Here is a 14,509-nt window from a genome sequence, read left to right as displayed (position 1 = left end):
CTAAATTTTGGAGCTGTATTTATTTGTTTATGATATCTATTCACTGCATTATACACTGTATTTGTATTATTGTATTTTATATTCAGTATCTTTTATCCTTCTTTTGCCTGACCAGGGACAAAGACTGCAAATTAGCTGAAGCTAGACGTCTTGTATGCATCACATTTTTCATTTTTTGTGACAATGTGTATGTATCGTCTCTGTTAAATAAACATTAAAATACAAAAAAAATAAAATAAACTTCAAACAAAATGACAACTCTAAGGGCCTAAATGTATAACTTTGGCTGATATCACTTCAAGTAAAAACAAAATTACTTTCAAATGTACAAATGAAACTTAAACATTAATTTCTGGAGGAGACCTAGGTTACAGTTTTTGTGGCTCAGGGAAAATTAATTCCTCATGTTGATTGAAAACCAAACAAAAGCCATGATTTCACAGAGTGGTGCAGCTTGGGTCGGCACAGTGCAGTTTGAAACAGTAACCTCACATCTAGCTGGCCATTCCACTGGTATACTGTGTTGGCCGTAACACGGCAACGTCAGACCGGTGCAACGGTTTCTCCAGTCAATGAAATCAAGGAAAAAGCATCTCAGCTGAGAAATGACAACAGTTGAGGACGCCTGGCTCTTTGCCTACATCATACAGCATACATGCGTGTTGCTGCTGTCAGCTGAAGGCAATGAAGTCTTGCTGTCTTCATCTAGTCACAATATTATATTATCAGCAGAGGTGTCAAAAGTATTCACATTCAGTACTCAGGTAGAAGTATAGATACTAGAGTTTAAAAATACTCCTGTAGAAGTTGAAGTATCATCTCAAGTTTTTTACTCAAGTAAAAGTATAAAAGTACTGGTTTCAAAACTACTTAAAGTATAAAAATAAAAGTAATGTAAGGGGGGAAAAAGCCATTAAGGACAAAAGCCATTGAAAATGAATGTATCTTAGTATAATGCAAATATATTAAAGAACCATATATGTGTACTATTGAGCATTAACATGTGTTTCAGAGAGCAGGAGATATGATGACTAGTTGCCTATAAGTATTGTAATGGTGTAAAAAGTCAAACTTCAGAGGCATGTTATCATTTATCCTAATGTTTATTGGAATGTACAAGTTTAGTTGCAGGAATCTGAGGGAACAGATGTAAGAACAAAACTGGACAAGAACATCTGAAACAACCACAACCAAATTCACTCTATCCGGATGGAGCAATTTAACATGATAGTTTTTTTTAAAAGCCAAAATGAAATAGAGTAACGAGGCTGTTTTTAAAATGTAAGGAGTAAAAAGTACAGATAATTGTGTGAAAATGTAAGGAGTAAAAGTAAAAAGTCGTCTGAAAAATAATTACTCCAGTGAAGTATAGATAACCAAAATTTCTACTTAAGTAAGGTAACAAAGTATTTGTACTTTGTTACTTGACACCTCTGATTATCAGTGCTTTCAATCCTGTTTCACCCTAATTCTCTGAGGCTATGGTGGACAAGGACCTGGGGGTGTCGGACCAGGAGGAGTCGGACCAGGAGGAGTAGGGACTGGTGGGCTTGGACCCGGTGGTGTTGGCCCTGGAGGCTATGGACTTGGGCCTGGTGGAGTTGGTCCGGGTGGTTTTGGTCAAGCAGGCACTGGTCCAGGTGGTCAAGGTGCAGGTAAGACTGCTTCTTTGTTTCCTCCTCACATACATAGTTATCAGTAGTTAAAGTCATGCATACATTTATAGTTAGACATGTACAGTAATAGTTTCCTTCCCAGGGTAAGTAACAAGCATCTTGCACTCTAGAACTGGTAAAAAGTCTGGATCATTCTGTAGTCAAATGTTCTGAACAGTGTAAAACATCTCCTCATTACATGCAATCTCTGCCTGCACACTGGAATGATGTCATGTATGTGAAGGTTCAAATCAGAACAGGAATAATTAATAACATCTGCTGCAGACTTGTACGACTCACAGTGTGTACATTAGCTGGGTACGAAGTTAGACTATTGTGCACAGTTGAATAAATACAGGTTTTTTTTATTTAAAGGGGACCTATTATGAAAAACACATTTTTTCTTGCTTTAACATACAGTATATAAATTGGTCTCCCCTCAGCCTGCCAACTCAGAGATGGAGGAAAGCAACCAAATTCTGCAGTGTCTGTACCATGGATGTATTATAGAACTGGATGGTACATTGAAAATGGCCACCCATTCATTTCAATTGATTCTGCTCAGCCAGCGCATATGCCGAAAAAATTTCTGACTTCCGGGTTTACTTCCGCGTTAAGTGGCCCATAGAGCATGCGCAGTTGAGTCACCTCCCATGATGCTCTGGGGTCTCCCATCATGCCCCGGGGCAATGACGCGAGTATTAATATAATATGTATTAATATAATATATTAATTAATGTATATTATTACATGTAAAGTATTACATATATTATTAATGTATTTATATAATATAATTATATAATATATATCAATATAAAACATCCGTGGACGCCCAGAAAGAGACTTTTCTTTGACTTTTCTGGCCGTTAGAAAACATTTTTGACGGATATAAAGTCCATGACTTAAAAATATAGAAAACAAAGATTAGTAATTGCCGGTGATTACAGCTGGAGGTGTCCTGTGAACAGTTTTAGAGGCTTCTCTTTTACTATTGCGGTCTATGGGAAAAAAGCTTTCTTGGCCCCATGGGATTTTTTGTTGCAGTACCGCGGCTGGACACTGGAAAAAATCGGCGTGCCTTCTGAGTGCGAGATTCGGGGGCTGGTCTGTACAGCCGCCCGGATGAGCCGTCCAGTGTGATGTGGATCTACGAGCCGTTCAGATTCTGCTCCCGTCGTTACGTAACGACAGGAGCGATGCGTGAAACCACGCCCACAACTAACTCCGCCGGCCGGAGCTTCCGCCATTTTTTTGTAGCGGTGTATCGCGTCCTTTGCGTCATCGCGTCATTGCGTCAGGCAGCCAATCAGCACAGTGCCTCATTATCATAGCCCCGCCCACTGGGAGAGAATGCGGTTAGAGAATGGGAAGATAAAGACATGGCTCAGAGGCTGAATTTCTAATTTATTTAGCAAAAACAATCAAAAGCTTGTTTTTAAGACATCCAAGGCCTGTTTAAAATAGGTAGATGCCATAATAGGTCCCCTTTAAGGGGGGGATATTTTGTTTTGTAGTTACAGTCATTCAAGTGGAAATTCTGTGCCCTGGCTTCCTCCTCATGGCGCCATTGTTTACCCCTTTACACTAAATATTGTTGCTCTAACAACTCAATGAAGCAAGGCAAAGACTGCACACATGTACCATTATTTCATTTCCATATTTCCACAAGGCCTCTCGTTTTTTCTTTCTTCCCCCGTCTCTCTCTCTCTCTCACACACACACACACACACACACACACACACACACACACACACACACACACACACACACTGATTAAGGCTAATGTATAAGCCGATACTTTTTCTGTAACCATTCTGGCGAGGTTCTATCCGGGCTGAGCCGGGACTATTTCTGACGTCACCACCCTCCACACCACTGATTGGTCGGGGGCGGGGCCGTCATCACCCTCCGCGCCACTGATTGGTCGGGGGGGGCCGGCAGACGTTTGAATCAGGAAGCGGGAGTCAGCGTGAGGGCGACTGGCGGCTCACGGCGATTTTATTATAAAGTGCAAACGTCTGTTTGGTGATCCAACTCTGAGGTATAAACCTGGTGGCTGACGAGAGAATTAAAAAAGGGATGTAGACGGGCTGTTCTTTTTTCAGCCGCTCGCGGCTCCAGCTGATTTCTCATCTGCGCCGACACGAACAAAGGTGTTGCGCAATTGAGTACGTCACAGCCGCTTCACCCAAACTCCCCCCACTTCTCACCTGGCTGTGGAAAAACAAACGGCGACAAAGCGGGTGGAGCCGCGCCGCGCCGCGCCGAGCCGGGCTAAGGCGGTACTAGTGCGAAAGGGCCACTAGTCTAATTTATTAAAAAATCTAAAGTAATTTTTCACCCATCCATGTTCTATACCCGTTTTATCCTGTGCAGGGTCAGGGGGTCTACTGGAGTCTATCCCAGCTAATTACAGGCGAGAGGCAGGGGTCCACCCTGGACAGGTCACCAGTCTATCGCAGGGACCTGTCCAGTCTATCGCACATATAGAGACAAACAACCAAGCACATTCACACAGGCACTTTAGAATCATCAATTAACCTACTATACATGTTTTTGGACTGTGGGAAGAAGCCGGAGTAACCGGAGGGAACCCACGCAAGCACGGGGAGACTCCACACAGAAAGACCCTGCTGGGCCCGGGAGTTGAACCAGGAACGTTCTTGGTGTGAGGCAATAGTGCTAACCACTAAGCCACTGTGCTGCATAAAAATTAATTAATATTGGCAAATGCATATCTAAACAACAGTATAATGGAAATGAATTTATTGCAAAAATCTGCACAAAAACTCTACAGTGTCAAAGTAAATTGGAGACTGGTACAGGCATACACAGATTGATTGAATGTTTAGTTTAGTGTTCTGTTTTCACCCTCGCTAGTAAAAGAGCTAAGTATTGGTTTATTTATTTTTTTAATATCTTTTTATTTCACAATAATTTTCACAATTCACATTTTCACATGCATGATTTCTATTATACCCACTTTCCTACCCTCCCCATAATTACCCTAGGGGAAAAAAAAAAAAAAAAAAACATACATTAAGGGAGAACAAAATTAAATAAATATTAAAAAAATAAATAAATTAAAAAAATATATAATGGCAGCAACAGCGATATCAAACTATATATATATATATATATATATATATATATATATATATATATATATATATATATATATATATATATATATCCATACATACATACAAACATACATGCATATAAGGCACAAGTTCGAAAATAAAGATACTCATTGGTCCCCTTTGGAAAAATTATCCAGTTTTGAGAGTAATGGGAACCAAAATTCTTGAAAAATATGAGCTCGGTTGTATTTTTCTAAAGTTAATTTTTCCAATGGTAAAAAAACTGAAATTTGATCCAAAAAAAACTTGAAAGTTGGAGGGGAATCATCTTTCCAATGTAAAAGTATGTATTTCTTAGCGAAGTATGTGATCATAATTAATATCCTGCTTTTTTTCCGGTCTAACTGAAGATCCAGTGTGTGATTTAATAAATACAAATTGGAGCTTAACTCTTTAATTTTATTACTAGTAAAAGGAAAATGTATATTTTCACATATATTTAACCAAGTATTTTCTTCAAAGACCATCCCAAACTCCTTCTCCCATATCTTCACTGAAGTTTGGAAAGATGACAAACCTCCTTGTGATAAAATATTATAAAACTCACTGATCTTTCCTTTAATTGTGTCTGAAGTTATAAATATGTCCTCTATTTCAGATAGTCCAAGTCGAATTTGATTTGCTTTGATAAGTGATTGAAAAATGCTCCGTATTTGTAAATATTTAAAAAAGTGTTTGTCAGGGATGTTGTATTCAGATTTTAAGTCAATGAATGATTTTAATTGCATGTTCAAATTAAATAAATCCTTAAACTGTTTTAAACCAGAGTTTGCCCATTCACCTATGTTGATATGTTTGATATTCAGATCTGGATTTTGATAAATAGTGGAATGAATTGAAGTACAGGTGGTAATACTGTTTTTTTTCCTACAATCTCTCCATGCTAACAGGGTATTAAAAACAGAGAAACATTTGTCTATGTTTTTTATTTTTTCAAACTTATTCATAAATATAAGAGAGACCAGTGGCAGGGGTTCGAAAAACGTAGCCTCCATTTGGACCCACCGAGACTCTTGTCTTCCCAATGCCCAAGATACCAGATTCCTTAACTGGGCTGCCCAAAAATAATATTGGAGATTGGGGAGGCCAAGACCTCCCATGGATTCTGGTTTCATTAGGGTCATTAGACTGATCCTAGGTTTTTTATTGCCCCAAATTAATTTTGAGATGCTGCTATTTAATGGTTTAAAGAACTCCACAGATAAAAAGCATGGTAACATCTGGAAAAGAAAAATAAATCTTGGTAGAACATTCATTTTAATAGTGTTTATGCGCCCTAATAGTGACAGTGGAAGAGAGGACCATGTTAACAGGTCTGATTCTATCTTGTGTACAATTGGGGTGTAATTTTTTTCAAACAGATTATCTAAATTGAGAGTAATATGTATACCCAAATATTTAAAGCCCCCTGGTGTCCAATGAAAGGGACAAGATGTAAGCATTTCATCTGTTGGTGTCATGTGTAAGAGAACAGCATTAGATTTACTGAAATTGATCTTATAACCTGAGTAACTTCCAAACTGTTTAATTGTGTTTTGCAAGTGTGATATTGATTTCTCTGGGTCCGTGATGTATAAAAGAATATCATCTGCATATAAGGAAATTTTATGTTCGTTATTATCGACCTTTAAACCTTGAATACTTATGTTGTCTCTTACACTTGCCGCCAAAGGTTCGATCACCATTGCAAAAAGCAAAGGTGACAAAGGACAGCCCTGCCTTGTCCCTCTAGATAAAGAAAAAAAGTCAGAGCACCTGCCATTGGTTATTACTGCAGCTTTTGGACAATTATAAATCATTTTAATCCATTCAATGAAATTAACACCCAAATCAAATTTATATAAAACAGAAAAAAGAAATTTCCACTCAACTCTGTCAAAAGCCTTCTCTGCATCTAAAGAAAGAAGAAGAGAAGGCTCCTGGTGGTTGTTGTAGTATTGGTTTATTTTTAATAGGATATGGAGGCCTCGGAGCAGGGGGTTTTGGTGGAGGAGCCCTTGGAGCTGGAGGTCAGAGAGCTGGAACAGGCTACACTCCTGGAGGTCAATAGTTTTATTTGGCAGCATGTGCTGTAGTTCTTGTAGAAATTTGAAATACTTCTATCGTCGATAGCTGCTAAATCTCCATAGGTCACCTTATTTGTCTAATATGCCAATAAATGTGTTTTTTTTTTTAAGGAATCTAATTGTTTATTTGATTTAGGTGGATATGGAGGTGGCTATGGACCCAAACCTTCTAAAACAGGTAACTACTACCATTGTCATTTAGCAGACGCTTTTATCCAAAGCGACTTACATCTGAGAGAACAACACAAGCAAGAAATCACATGGGTAACTCTGTACAAGTGAATTACACACAGCTTTAACTGTTCCAATAAGGTTGACTTCTTTAATTTTCTGACCTTAGGTGGTGTGGGAACATCCCTTGGTGCAGGGGTTCGTCCTGGTGGTGCAGGATTTGGGCCAGGTGGTGCAGGGGTTGGTCCTGGTGGTGCAGGGGTTGGTCCTGGTGGTGCAGGGGTTGGTCCAGGTGGTACAGGATTTGGGCCAGGTGGTGCAGGGGTTGGTCCCGGGGGAACAGGATATGGGCCAGGTGGTGCAGGGGTTGGTCCCGGGGGAACAGGATACGGGCCAGGTGGTGCAGGGGTTGGTCCTGGGGGAACAGGATTTGGGCCAGGTGGTGCAGGGGTTGGTCCCGGGGGAACAGGATACGGGCCAGGTGGTGCAGGGGTTGGTCCCGGTGGAACAGGATATGGGCCAGGTGGTGCAGGGGTTGGTCCAGGGGGAACAGGATACGGGCCAGGTGGTGCAGGGGTTGGACCTCGTGGAAAGGGATATGGGCCAGGTGGTGCAGGGGTTGGTCCTGGGGGAACAGGATTTGGGCCAGGTGGTGCAGGGGTTGGTCCCGGGGGAACAGGATATGGGCCAGGTGGTGCAGGGGTTGGTCCTGGGGGAACAGGATATGGGCCAGGTGGTGCAGGGGTTGGTCCCGGGGGAACAGGATATGGGCCAGGTGGTGCAGGGGTTGGTCCCGGGGGAACAGGATATGGGCCAGGTGGTGCAGGGGTTGGTCCCGGGGGAACAGGATATGGGCCAGGTGGTGCAGGGGTTGGTCCCGGGGGAACAGGATACGGGCCAGGTGGTGCAGGGGTTGGTCCTGGGGGAACAGGATACGGGCCAGGTGGTGCAGGGGTTGGTACCGGGGGAACAGGATACGGGCCAGGTGGATCTGGAGTCCCAGGCAGAGGTACACAACATGATTTACATTAAACTACAGTGTAAACAGCGATACAGATGTACTCCACAAAATACAGTATAACATTTCAAAGTTAAAAAACAAAAACAACAATAAATGAAAAACCAATGACATTGAGTTAACATGGGATTAAAGAGTTTGTATTTCTGAATTGCATGTTTACATTCTAAATTTGAGTTAATGTTTTTTTTCCAGTACTGCCTCAGACTGGAACCACAGGTGGAGGACCTGCTGGAACGAGTACTGGCAAAGCATCAAAACAAGTTCCAGGTTGGTTTTCAGATCACAACTGTTGAGGAATAATATAGAATCCAGTTCAGGAATCCGCTGTGGTGTTGAGAGTTTTATTTAGTAGCCGGCGGTGAACGGACCAGACACAGTGCATGACTGGGTTGGTGTGCTGACCCAGAGTGGTTTGACAACAGGACTTTTATACAATAAGTTCAAAGCACAGACGGCAAGAATCAACAAACCAAAGGTGAAAGACAAAAAACAATTAAAGGGTATTTACAGTCAGATGTGATCATTCAGTTGGGGACTACCCCATAGTCAGTCAGGAAGTTCATCATATGGCATTCCCGTGGTTCAAATCTTTGTTAAAGCTACTTCCAAGGTGTCGCCTCTGCAGGTGGTAGGAAGCTGACATTCAGGTCAACCGCGGTGGTGTCACAATGCCTCATCACAACCCAGCTGGAAATGAAAATGTTTATAGTGTATGATCAAACAGAAACAGATATTTTCAGAATGTTTTATATGTGAATGTGGTGTCACACAGGTATTGGGGTGCCTGGACTCTATCAAGGTGGATTTGTGCCTGGACAAGGTGTGTTATATCATAAACACCACATGACAACCTGTATTACACAACTGAATAATATATCATTTAAAAGATGCCGTCCAATTGGAGATAAAATTGTCTTTTGCACGTCCTCTGGTCAGGTGTCGGAAATCGTGGCGTTCTACCTGGAGTAGCCACGGGATCTGGACTTGGGTCTCAAACGGGTATGTAAAAGAACTATGTTAATGAATCTGGCACTTCACATCTGAGCAGAGCTCATGAGATTAAAAAATGCCAACTTTTTCCCTCTAGGGGCAGGAGTACTTGGCCAAGGCGGGGCAGGAACCGGAGTAGGCAGTATGTGTCACAGAGTCTAAAACCCAAATGTTTACAGCCAGAGCTGTTATTCCTTTACTTTTAAAAGATTAATCACAAATAAAAATTATCGCACTATGCAATTCATTTTTTCAGAAGATTGTTGTGTCTAAGTTACATTTTTTCTTATTAGATGGTCAAGGACAACAGATAGCCGGGGTTTTTCGTGGTTACCCTCTCATAACACCAAAATCAGGTACACATGAACAGATAGTCAGTAACTCTTTGACTACAATACGTAATGACAATGATCATTGTGAAGGAAGCAGTTCTGCAACTTGAACCTTTTTCATTTTTCCAAACACAGGGGCAGGAAAATCAAAGAAACCAGGCAAAGCTGCAGCCAAATATGGTACGACTTAAAGTGTCAGCCTCATTTTCAACATATAGCTGCTGTATTACCATCATCTAACAGTCAACACCCAGTATTGAATATATCTTGGGCTCTTTTAAGTTTTGTTTTTCCTTTTTTTAGGTGGAACTGGAGCTGGAGGGGGAACACTTGGTCAAGCAGGCACTTTAGGGGGTGGGGCTGGACGACTTCCTGGAGGGGGAGTGGGAGTCACAACTGGAGGTGGAGGTGCTGGAACCGGAACTGGACCTGGGTTAGGAGGCGGAGTTGGAACTGGAACCGGAGGTGGAGTCAGAACCGGACCTGGATTCGGAGGTGGAGTCGGAACTGGAACCGGAGCTGGACCTGGATTCGGAGGTGGAGTCGGAACTGGAACCGGAGCTGGACCTGGATTTGGAGGTGGAGTCGGAACTGGACCTGGATTCGGAGGTGGAGTCGGAACTGGAACCGGAGCTGGACCTGGATTTGGAGGTGGAGTCGGAACTGGACCTGGATTTGGAGGTGGAGTCGGAACTGGACCTGGAGCTGGACCAGGATTCGGAGTTGGAACTGGAGCTGGACCAGGCGGCTTTGGTAAATCTTGAGAAGTACAAATGTTATGTTTCTTTTAAAGCTCTGCAAAGTGTCCTGTATATACAATGTATTGTACAATTCCTGGAACTTTCTTGTGATGGCCGTGAGGTTGAACCCAAGAATAGCACGATCAAGGCCGGTAGAACAGTTCAATTTATTAGCCAAAAATAAGGTGGTACAAGTCAAAGCGGAATGTGGTAGTCCACAACCTGAACAAGCCAAAAATCAGTCCTTCTTAGAGGCAGAGACCTTCAGTCAGAGAATCTGAGCAACCAGGAACCAGACAAGCGACGAGCCCGCAGAGTAGTCTGGAACAGGCAGGGTAGAAACCAACAAGACAATCCAGAGAAAACTGCTAGAAGGCTTTTCATGGAGCTAAGACAATCAGGCAAAGACTGAGTGGAAGGAGTAGGTATATATTTGGTGAGGGAGCACAGGGGAAGCTGGTTGCACTGATGAAACTGGCAGTAGGAAAGGAAAACCAGGAAAGGATCATGACAATTCTGGTTTCTATGGTTTCAGGTGAGTAACTGTTCACTATGATTGTTTTGTGTGATAGGTTATGGTCCCGGTTCAGCCAAAGCACGCAAATATGGTGAGACAGATTTGTGTATAATTACATAAAATAACAGAGGCGTGTAGTATTTGAATTTGATAACAGAGTTGAAATGTCTTAAATATTTCCAGGTGGTGCAGGCACTGGTGCTGCTGGAGCTGGCGGAGTCAGGCCTGGTGGTGCCGGTACTGGCTATGGACCTGGCGGAGTTGGGCCGGGGGGTGCTGGAACTGGCTATGGACCTGGTGGAGTCGGGCCGGGTGGTGCCGGTACTGGCTATGGACCTGGCGGAGTCGGGCCGGGTGGTGCCGGTACTGGCTATGGACCTGGCGGAGTCAGGCCGGGTGGTGCTGGAACTGGCTATGGACCTGGCGGAGTCGGGCCGGGTGGTGCTGGCTATGGGCCTGGTGGAGTCGGGCCTGGTGGTGCCGGTACTGGCTATGGACCTGGCGGAGTCGGGCCGGGTGGTGCCGGTACTGGCTATGGACCTGGCGGAGTCGGGCCGGGTGGTGCTGGAACTGGCTATGGACCTGGCGGAGTCGGGCCGGGTGGTGCTGGCTATGGGCCTGGTGGAGTCGGGCCTGGTGGTGCCGGTACTGGCTATGGACCTGGCGGAGTTGGGCCGGGTGGTGCTGGAACTGGCTATGGACCTAGCGGAGTCGGGCCTGGTGGTGCCGGTACTGGCTATGGACCTGGAGGAGTCAGGCCAGGTGCTGCAGGGACTGGATCAGGGGTTGGTTTTGGTCCAGGTGGTGTTGGTACTGGACCAGGGGGAACAGCAACTGGGACTGGGGGTAATTATAAATTACCATATGCTTACACATATATATATATATATATATATATATAAAACATTCATTTTATTCTACTGTGCAATTAACAGTAATAGATTTAGTATCTGAAGTATTTATTGTATCTGCATCATTAGGAAATAAGAAGTGCATAATCTATAATCTATATGTGTGTTTCAGGGTATGATGCCAGTGCAAAAGCTCGCAAATATGGTAAGAAAAATAAGATGACTCATCAACCAGGCGTCACTGTGTTATTGTTGAATAATTGGATTTTTAAAAAGAAAAAAAAATCAAATAAAAGGTGAATAATTTTCCCCTTATAGGCATGCTAAGTGGAGCGCTTGGAGTTCCAGGATCTGGAGGAGTGGGTGGTGCCGGTACTGGCTATGGACCTGGTGGAGTCAGGCCTGGTGGTGCTGGAACTGGCTATGGACCTGGCGGAGTTGGGCCCGGTGGTGCTGGAACTGGCTATGGACCTGGCGGAGTTGGGCCCGGTGGTGCTGGAACTGGCTATGGACCTGGCGGAGTTGGGCCCGGTGGTGCCGGTGCTGGCTATGGACCTGGTGGAGTCAGGCCTGGTGGTGCTGGAACTGGCTATGGACCTGGCGGAGTCGGGCCTGGTGGTGCTGGCTATGGACCTGGCGGAGTTGGGCCCGGTGGTGCTGGAACTGGCTATGGACCTGGCGGAGTTGCGCCTGGTGGTGCCGGTGCTGGCTATGGACCTGGTGGAGTCGGGCCTGGTGGTGCCGGTACTGGCTATGGACCTGGTGGAGTCGGGCCGGGTGGTGCTGGCTATGGACCTGGCGGAGTCGGGCCTGGTGGTGCTGGAACTGGCTATGGACCTGGCGGAGTCGGGCCTGGTAGTGCCGGAACTGGCTATGGACCTGGCGGAGTCAGGCCAGGTGCTGCAGGGACTGGATCAGGGGTTGGTTTTGGTCCAGGTGGTGTTGGTACTGGACCAGGAGGAACAGCAACTGGGACTGGGGGTAATTATAAATTACCATATGATTACACATATATATAAAACATTCTTTTTATTCTACTGTGCAATTAACAGTAATAGATTTAGTGTCTGAAGTTTTTATTTTATCTGCATCATTAGGAAGATAAGAAGTGCATAATCAACCTACTATATGTGTGTTTCAGGGTATGATGCCAGTGCAAAAGCTCGCAAATATGGTAAGAAAAATAAGATGACTCATCAACTAGGTGTCACTGTGTTATTGTTGAATAATTGGATTTTTAAAAAGAAAAAAAAAATCAAATAAAAGGTGAATAATTTGCCCCTTATAGGCATGCTAAGTGGAGCGCTTGGAGTTCCAGGATCTGGAGGAGTGGGTGGTGCCGGTACTGGCTATGGACCTGGTGGAGTCGGGCCGGGTGGTGCTGGTACTGGCTATGGACCTGGCGGAGTCGGACCCGGTGGTGCCGGTACTGGCTATGGACCTGGTGGTGTTGGTACAGGTGGAGTCAGGCCTGGTGGTGCCGGTACTGGCTATGGACCTGGCGGAGTCGGGCCCGGTGGTGCTGGAACTGGCTATGGACCTGGCGGAGTCGGACCGGGTGGTGCTGGTACTGGCTATGGACCTGGCGGAGTCGGGCCGGGTGGTGCTGGTACTGGCTATGGACCTGGCGGAGTCGGACCGGGTGGTGCTGGTACTGGCTATGGACCTGGTGGAGTCGGACCGGGTGGTGCTGGTACTGGCTATGGACCTGGTGGAGTCGGGCCAGGTGGTGCTGGAACTGGCTATGGACCTGGAGGTAGGCTACAACAAAATTACATTCAAATCCATTTAAATAAGTTTTTGGTCAGTATAGAAGTTTCCAAAAATCTTATGTTTGTGCAGGTTATGCAGGTGCCAAAGCACGCAAATATGGTAAGACAACTTATAAAAACACATCTCTTTTAAGGTCTATGAACTGATATTAATACATATTTACTGGAGAAAATGTAATATCCATTTGAGTTTGTGTCATTAAATTGTGCAGGCAGAGGAGGTGCTGGAGGTACGCTGGGCACAGGAGCACTTGGAGGTGGAACTGGGCCTGGGTCTGGACTTGGAGTCAATGGGGGAGTTCCTGGGCGAGGTGTTGGACTAGCAACTGGTGGCGGACCTGGAGCAGGACTTGGAGTTGCAGGGACAACGGGGGGTTCTGGTGTTGGGACAGGAGGTGGACCAGCTGGATTTGGACCAGGTAGGTCCGGAGTTACGGACAGATATGAGCTTTCTTCACACTACATGGTTGAAGTGACCTATAATCTGATATTTTGTTTGGTAGGTGTAACTCATAGCTTTTTTTTTTTCCGGGAAACGTGGAACAGAAATCTGATCATCAATTCCACTTTTCTTCTGAAAATTGTGTCATTTCAGTATGTGATCCCAGATCAAATACTCAACATGAACGAGAACAGACATAAGAGAATTTATGCAACTTTTTTGGTTATTCACATTTGCTGTGTTGTGCCACCAGGATGCATTTCTTAGCATACGAGATATGGCAACAATGATGATAATCATAAGATATGACAATAATATAAAATTTTCCCTTGTTCCTGATACACATGACACATGCTGAACGGTATCTGGTGTGCATGCATGCTGTATCATACACGGTTGAAGGAATGTGAACCATCTGATCAGATGTATCTGATGTTATTAAATCAGCCAAAACAATACTTTCAAAGCTTTTAAGAAACTTTACGAAACAACCACATTTTTAAATGTTGTTACTTATGAAAAACATACAATTCAATTAAATTAAATTAAATTAAATTCAATTCAATTTTATTTGTATAGTGTCTAATACAACAGATGTTGTCTCTAGACGCTTTCCAGAGACCCAGAACATGAACATAAACCCCCGAGCAATTATTACATAAACACTGGCAGGTAAAAACTCCCCTAGTGGGAGAAAAGCCTTAAGCCAAACAGTGGCAAGAAAAACTCCCCTTTAGGAGGGAAGAAACCTTGAGCAGGACCAGGATCATAAGGCCAGACAGGGGGGTCGGGGACGTCAGCAGCACACA

At 44.1% G+C, this 14,509-nt stretch overlaps 2 protein-coding genes across 8 annotated transcripts in view; both read left to right on the top strand.

The window, feature by feature from the left end:
- Positions 1 to 14,509, top strand: part of elnb (elastin b) — a 35,370-nt gene that overhangs the window by 2,739 nt on the left and 18,122 nt on the right. For 5 of the 7 annotated variants that reach the window (XM_061739730.1, XM_061739734.1, XM_061739728.1 and 2 more), the window contains exons 3-18: positions 1,479 to 1,655; positions 6,754 to 6,840; positions 7,001 to 7,042; positions 7,205 to 8,044; positions 8,249 to 8,323; positions 8,829 to 8,876; positions 8,993 to 9,055; positions 9,144 to 9,188; positions 9,340 to 9,402; positions 9,514 to 9,558; positions 9,682 to 10,131; positions 10,691 to 10,726; positions 10,819 to 11,235; positions 13,213 to 13,242; positions 13,329 to 13,358; positions 13,471 to 13,677. In XM_061739730.1, coding sequence (XP_061595714.1) covers positions 1,479 to 1,655; positions 6,754 to 6,840; positions 7,001 to 7,042; positions 7,205 to 8,044; positions 8,249 to 8,323; positions 8,829 to 8,876; positions 8,993 to 9,055; positions 9,144 to 9,188; positions 9,340 to 9,402; positions 9,514 to 9,558; positions 9,682 to 10,131; positions 10,691 to 10,726; positions 10,819 to 11,235; positions 13,213 to 13,242; positions 13,329 to 13,358; positions 13,471 to 13,677 — 2,655 coding nt within the window. Of the gene's footprint in view, positions 1 to 1,478; positions 1,656 to 6,753; positions 6,841 to 7,000; positions 7,043 to 7,204; positions 8,045 to 8,248; positions 8,324 to 8,828; positions 8,877 to 8,992; positions 9,056 to 9,143; positions 9,189 to 9,339; positions 9,403 to 9,513; positions 9,559 to 9,681; positions 10,132 to 10,690; positions 10,727 to 10,818; positions 11,236 to 13,212; positions 13,243 to 13,326; positions 13,359 to 13,470; positions 13,678 to 14,509 lie in introns of all 7 variants that reach the window. The other 2 variants (XM_061739733.1, XM_061739731.1) reach the window with 2 other exon arrangements.
- On the top strand, positions 11,252 to 12,913 carry LOC133459608 (uncharacterized). Its single transcript, XM_061739735.1, has 5 exons — positions 11,252 to 11,481; positions 11,659 to 11,691; positions 11,805 to 12,467; positions 12,628 to 12,660; positions 12,775 to 12,913. Exons 3-5 carry the CDS (start codon positions 11,868 to 11,870, stop codon positions 12,781 to 12,783), a joined length of 642 nt encoding a protein of 213 aa, XP_061595719.1. The 5' UTR covers positions 11,252 to 11,481; positions 11,659 to 11,691; positions 11,805 to 11,867; the 3' UTR covers positions 12,784 to 12,913.

Source organism: Cololabis saira, chromosome 14 (assembly GCF_033807715.1).
Source record: "Cololabis saira isolate AMF1-May2022 chromosome 14, fColSai1.1, whole genome shotgun sequence".
NCBI classification, from domain to species: Eukaryota; Metazoa; Chordata; class Actinopteri; order Beloniformes; family Belonidae; genus Cololabis; species Cololabis saira.
Note: the sequence above shows the minus strand (reverse complement) of the source record. Positions and strands in the feature narration are given on the sequence as shown.

What these genes read in the sequence shown, in the direction of transcription:
- LOC133459608 (XM_061739735.1), top strand. Translation starts at nt 11,868, where the DNA reads ATGGACCTGGTGGAGTCAGGCCTGGTGGTGCTGGAACTGGCTATGGAC. An exon ending in AACAGCAACTGGGACTGGGG is followed by an intron (nt 12,468 to 12,627) that starts GTAATTATAAAT and finishes TGTGTGTTTCAG; the next exon opens with GGTATGATGCCAGTGCAAAA.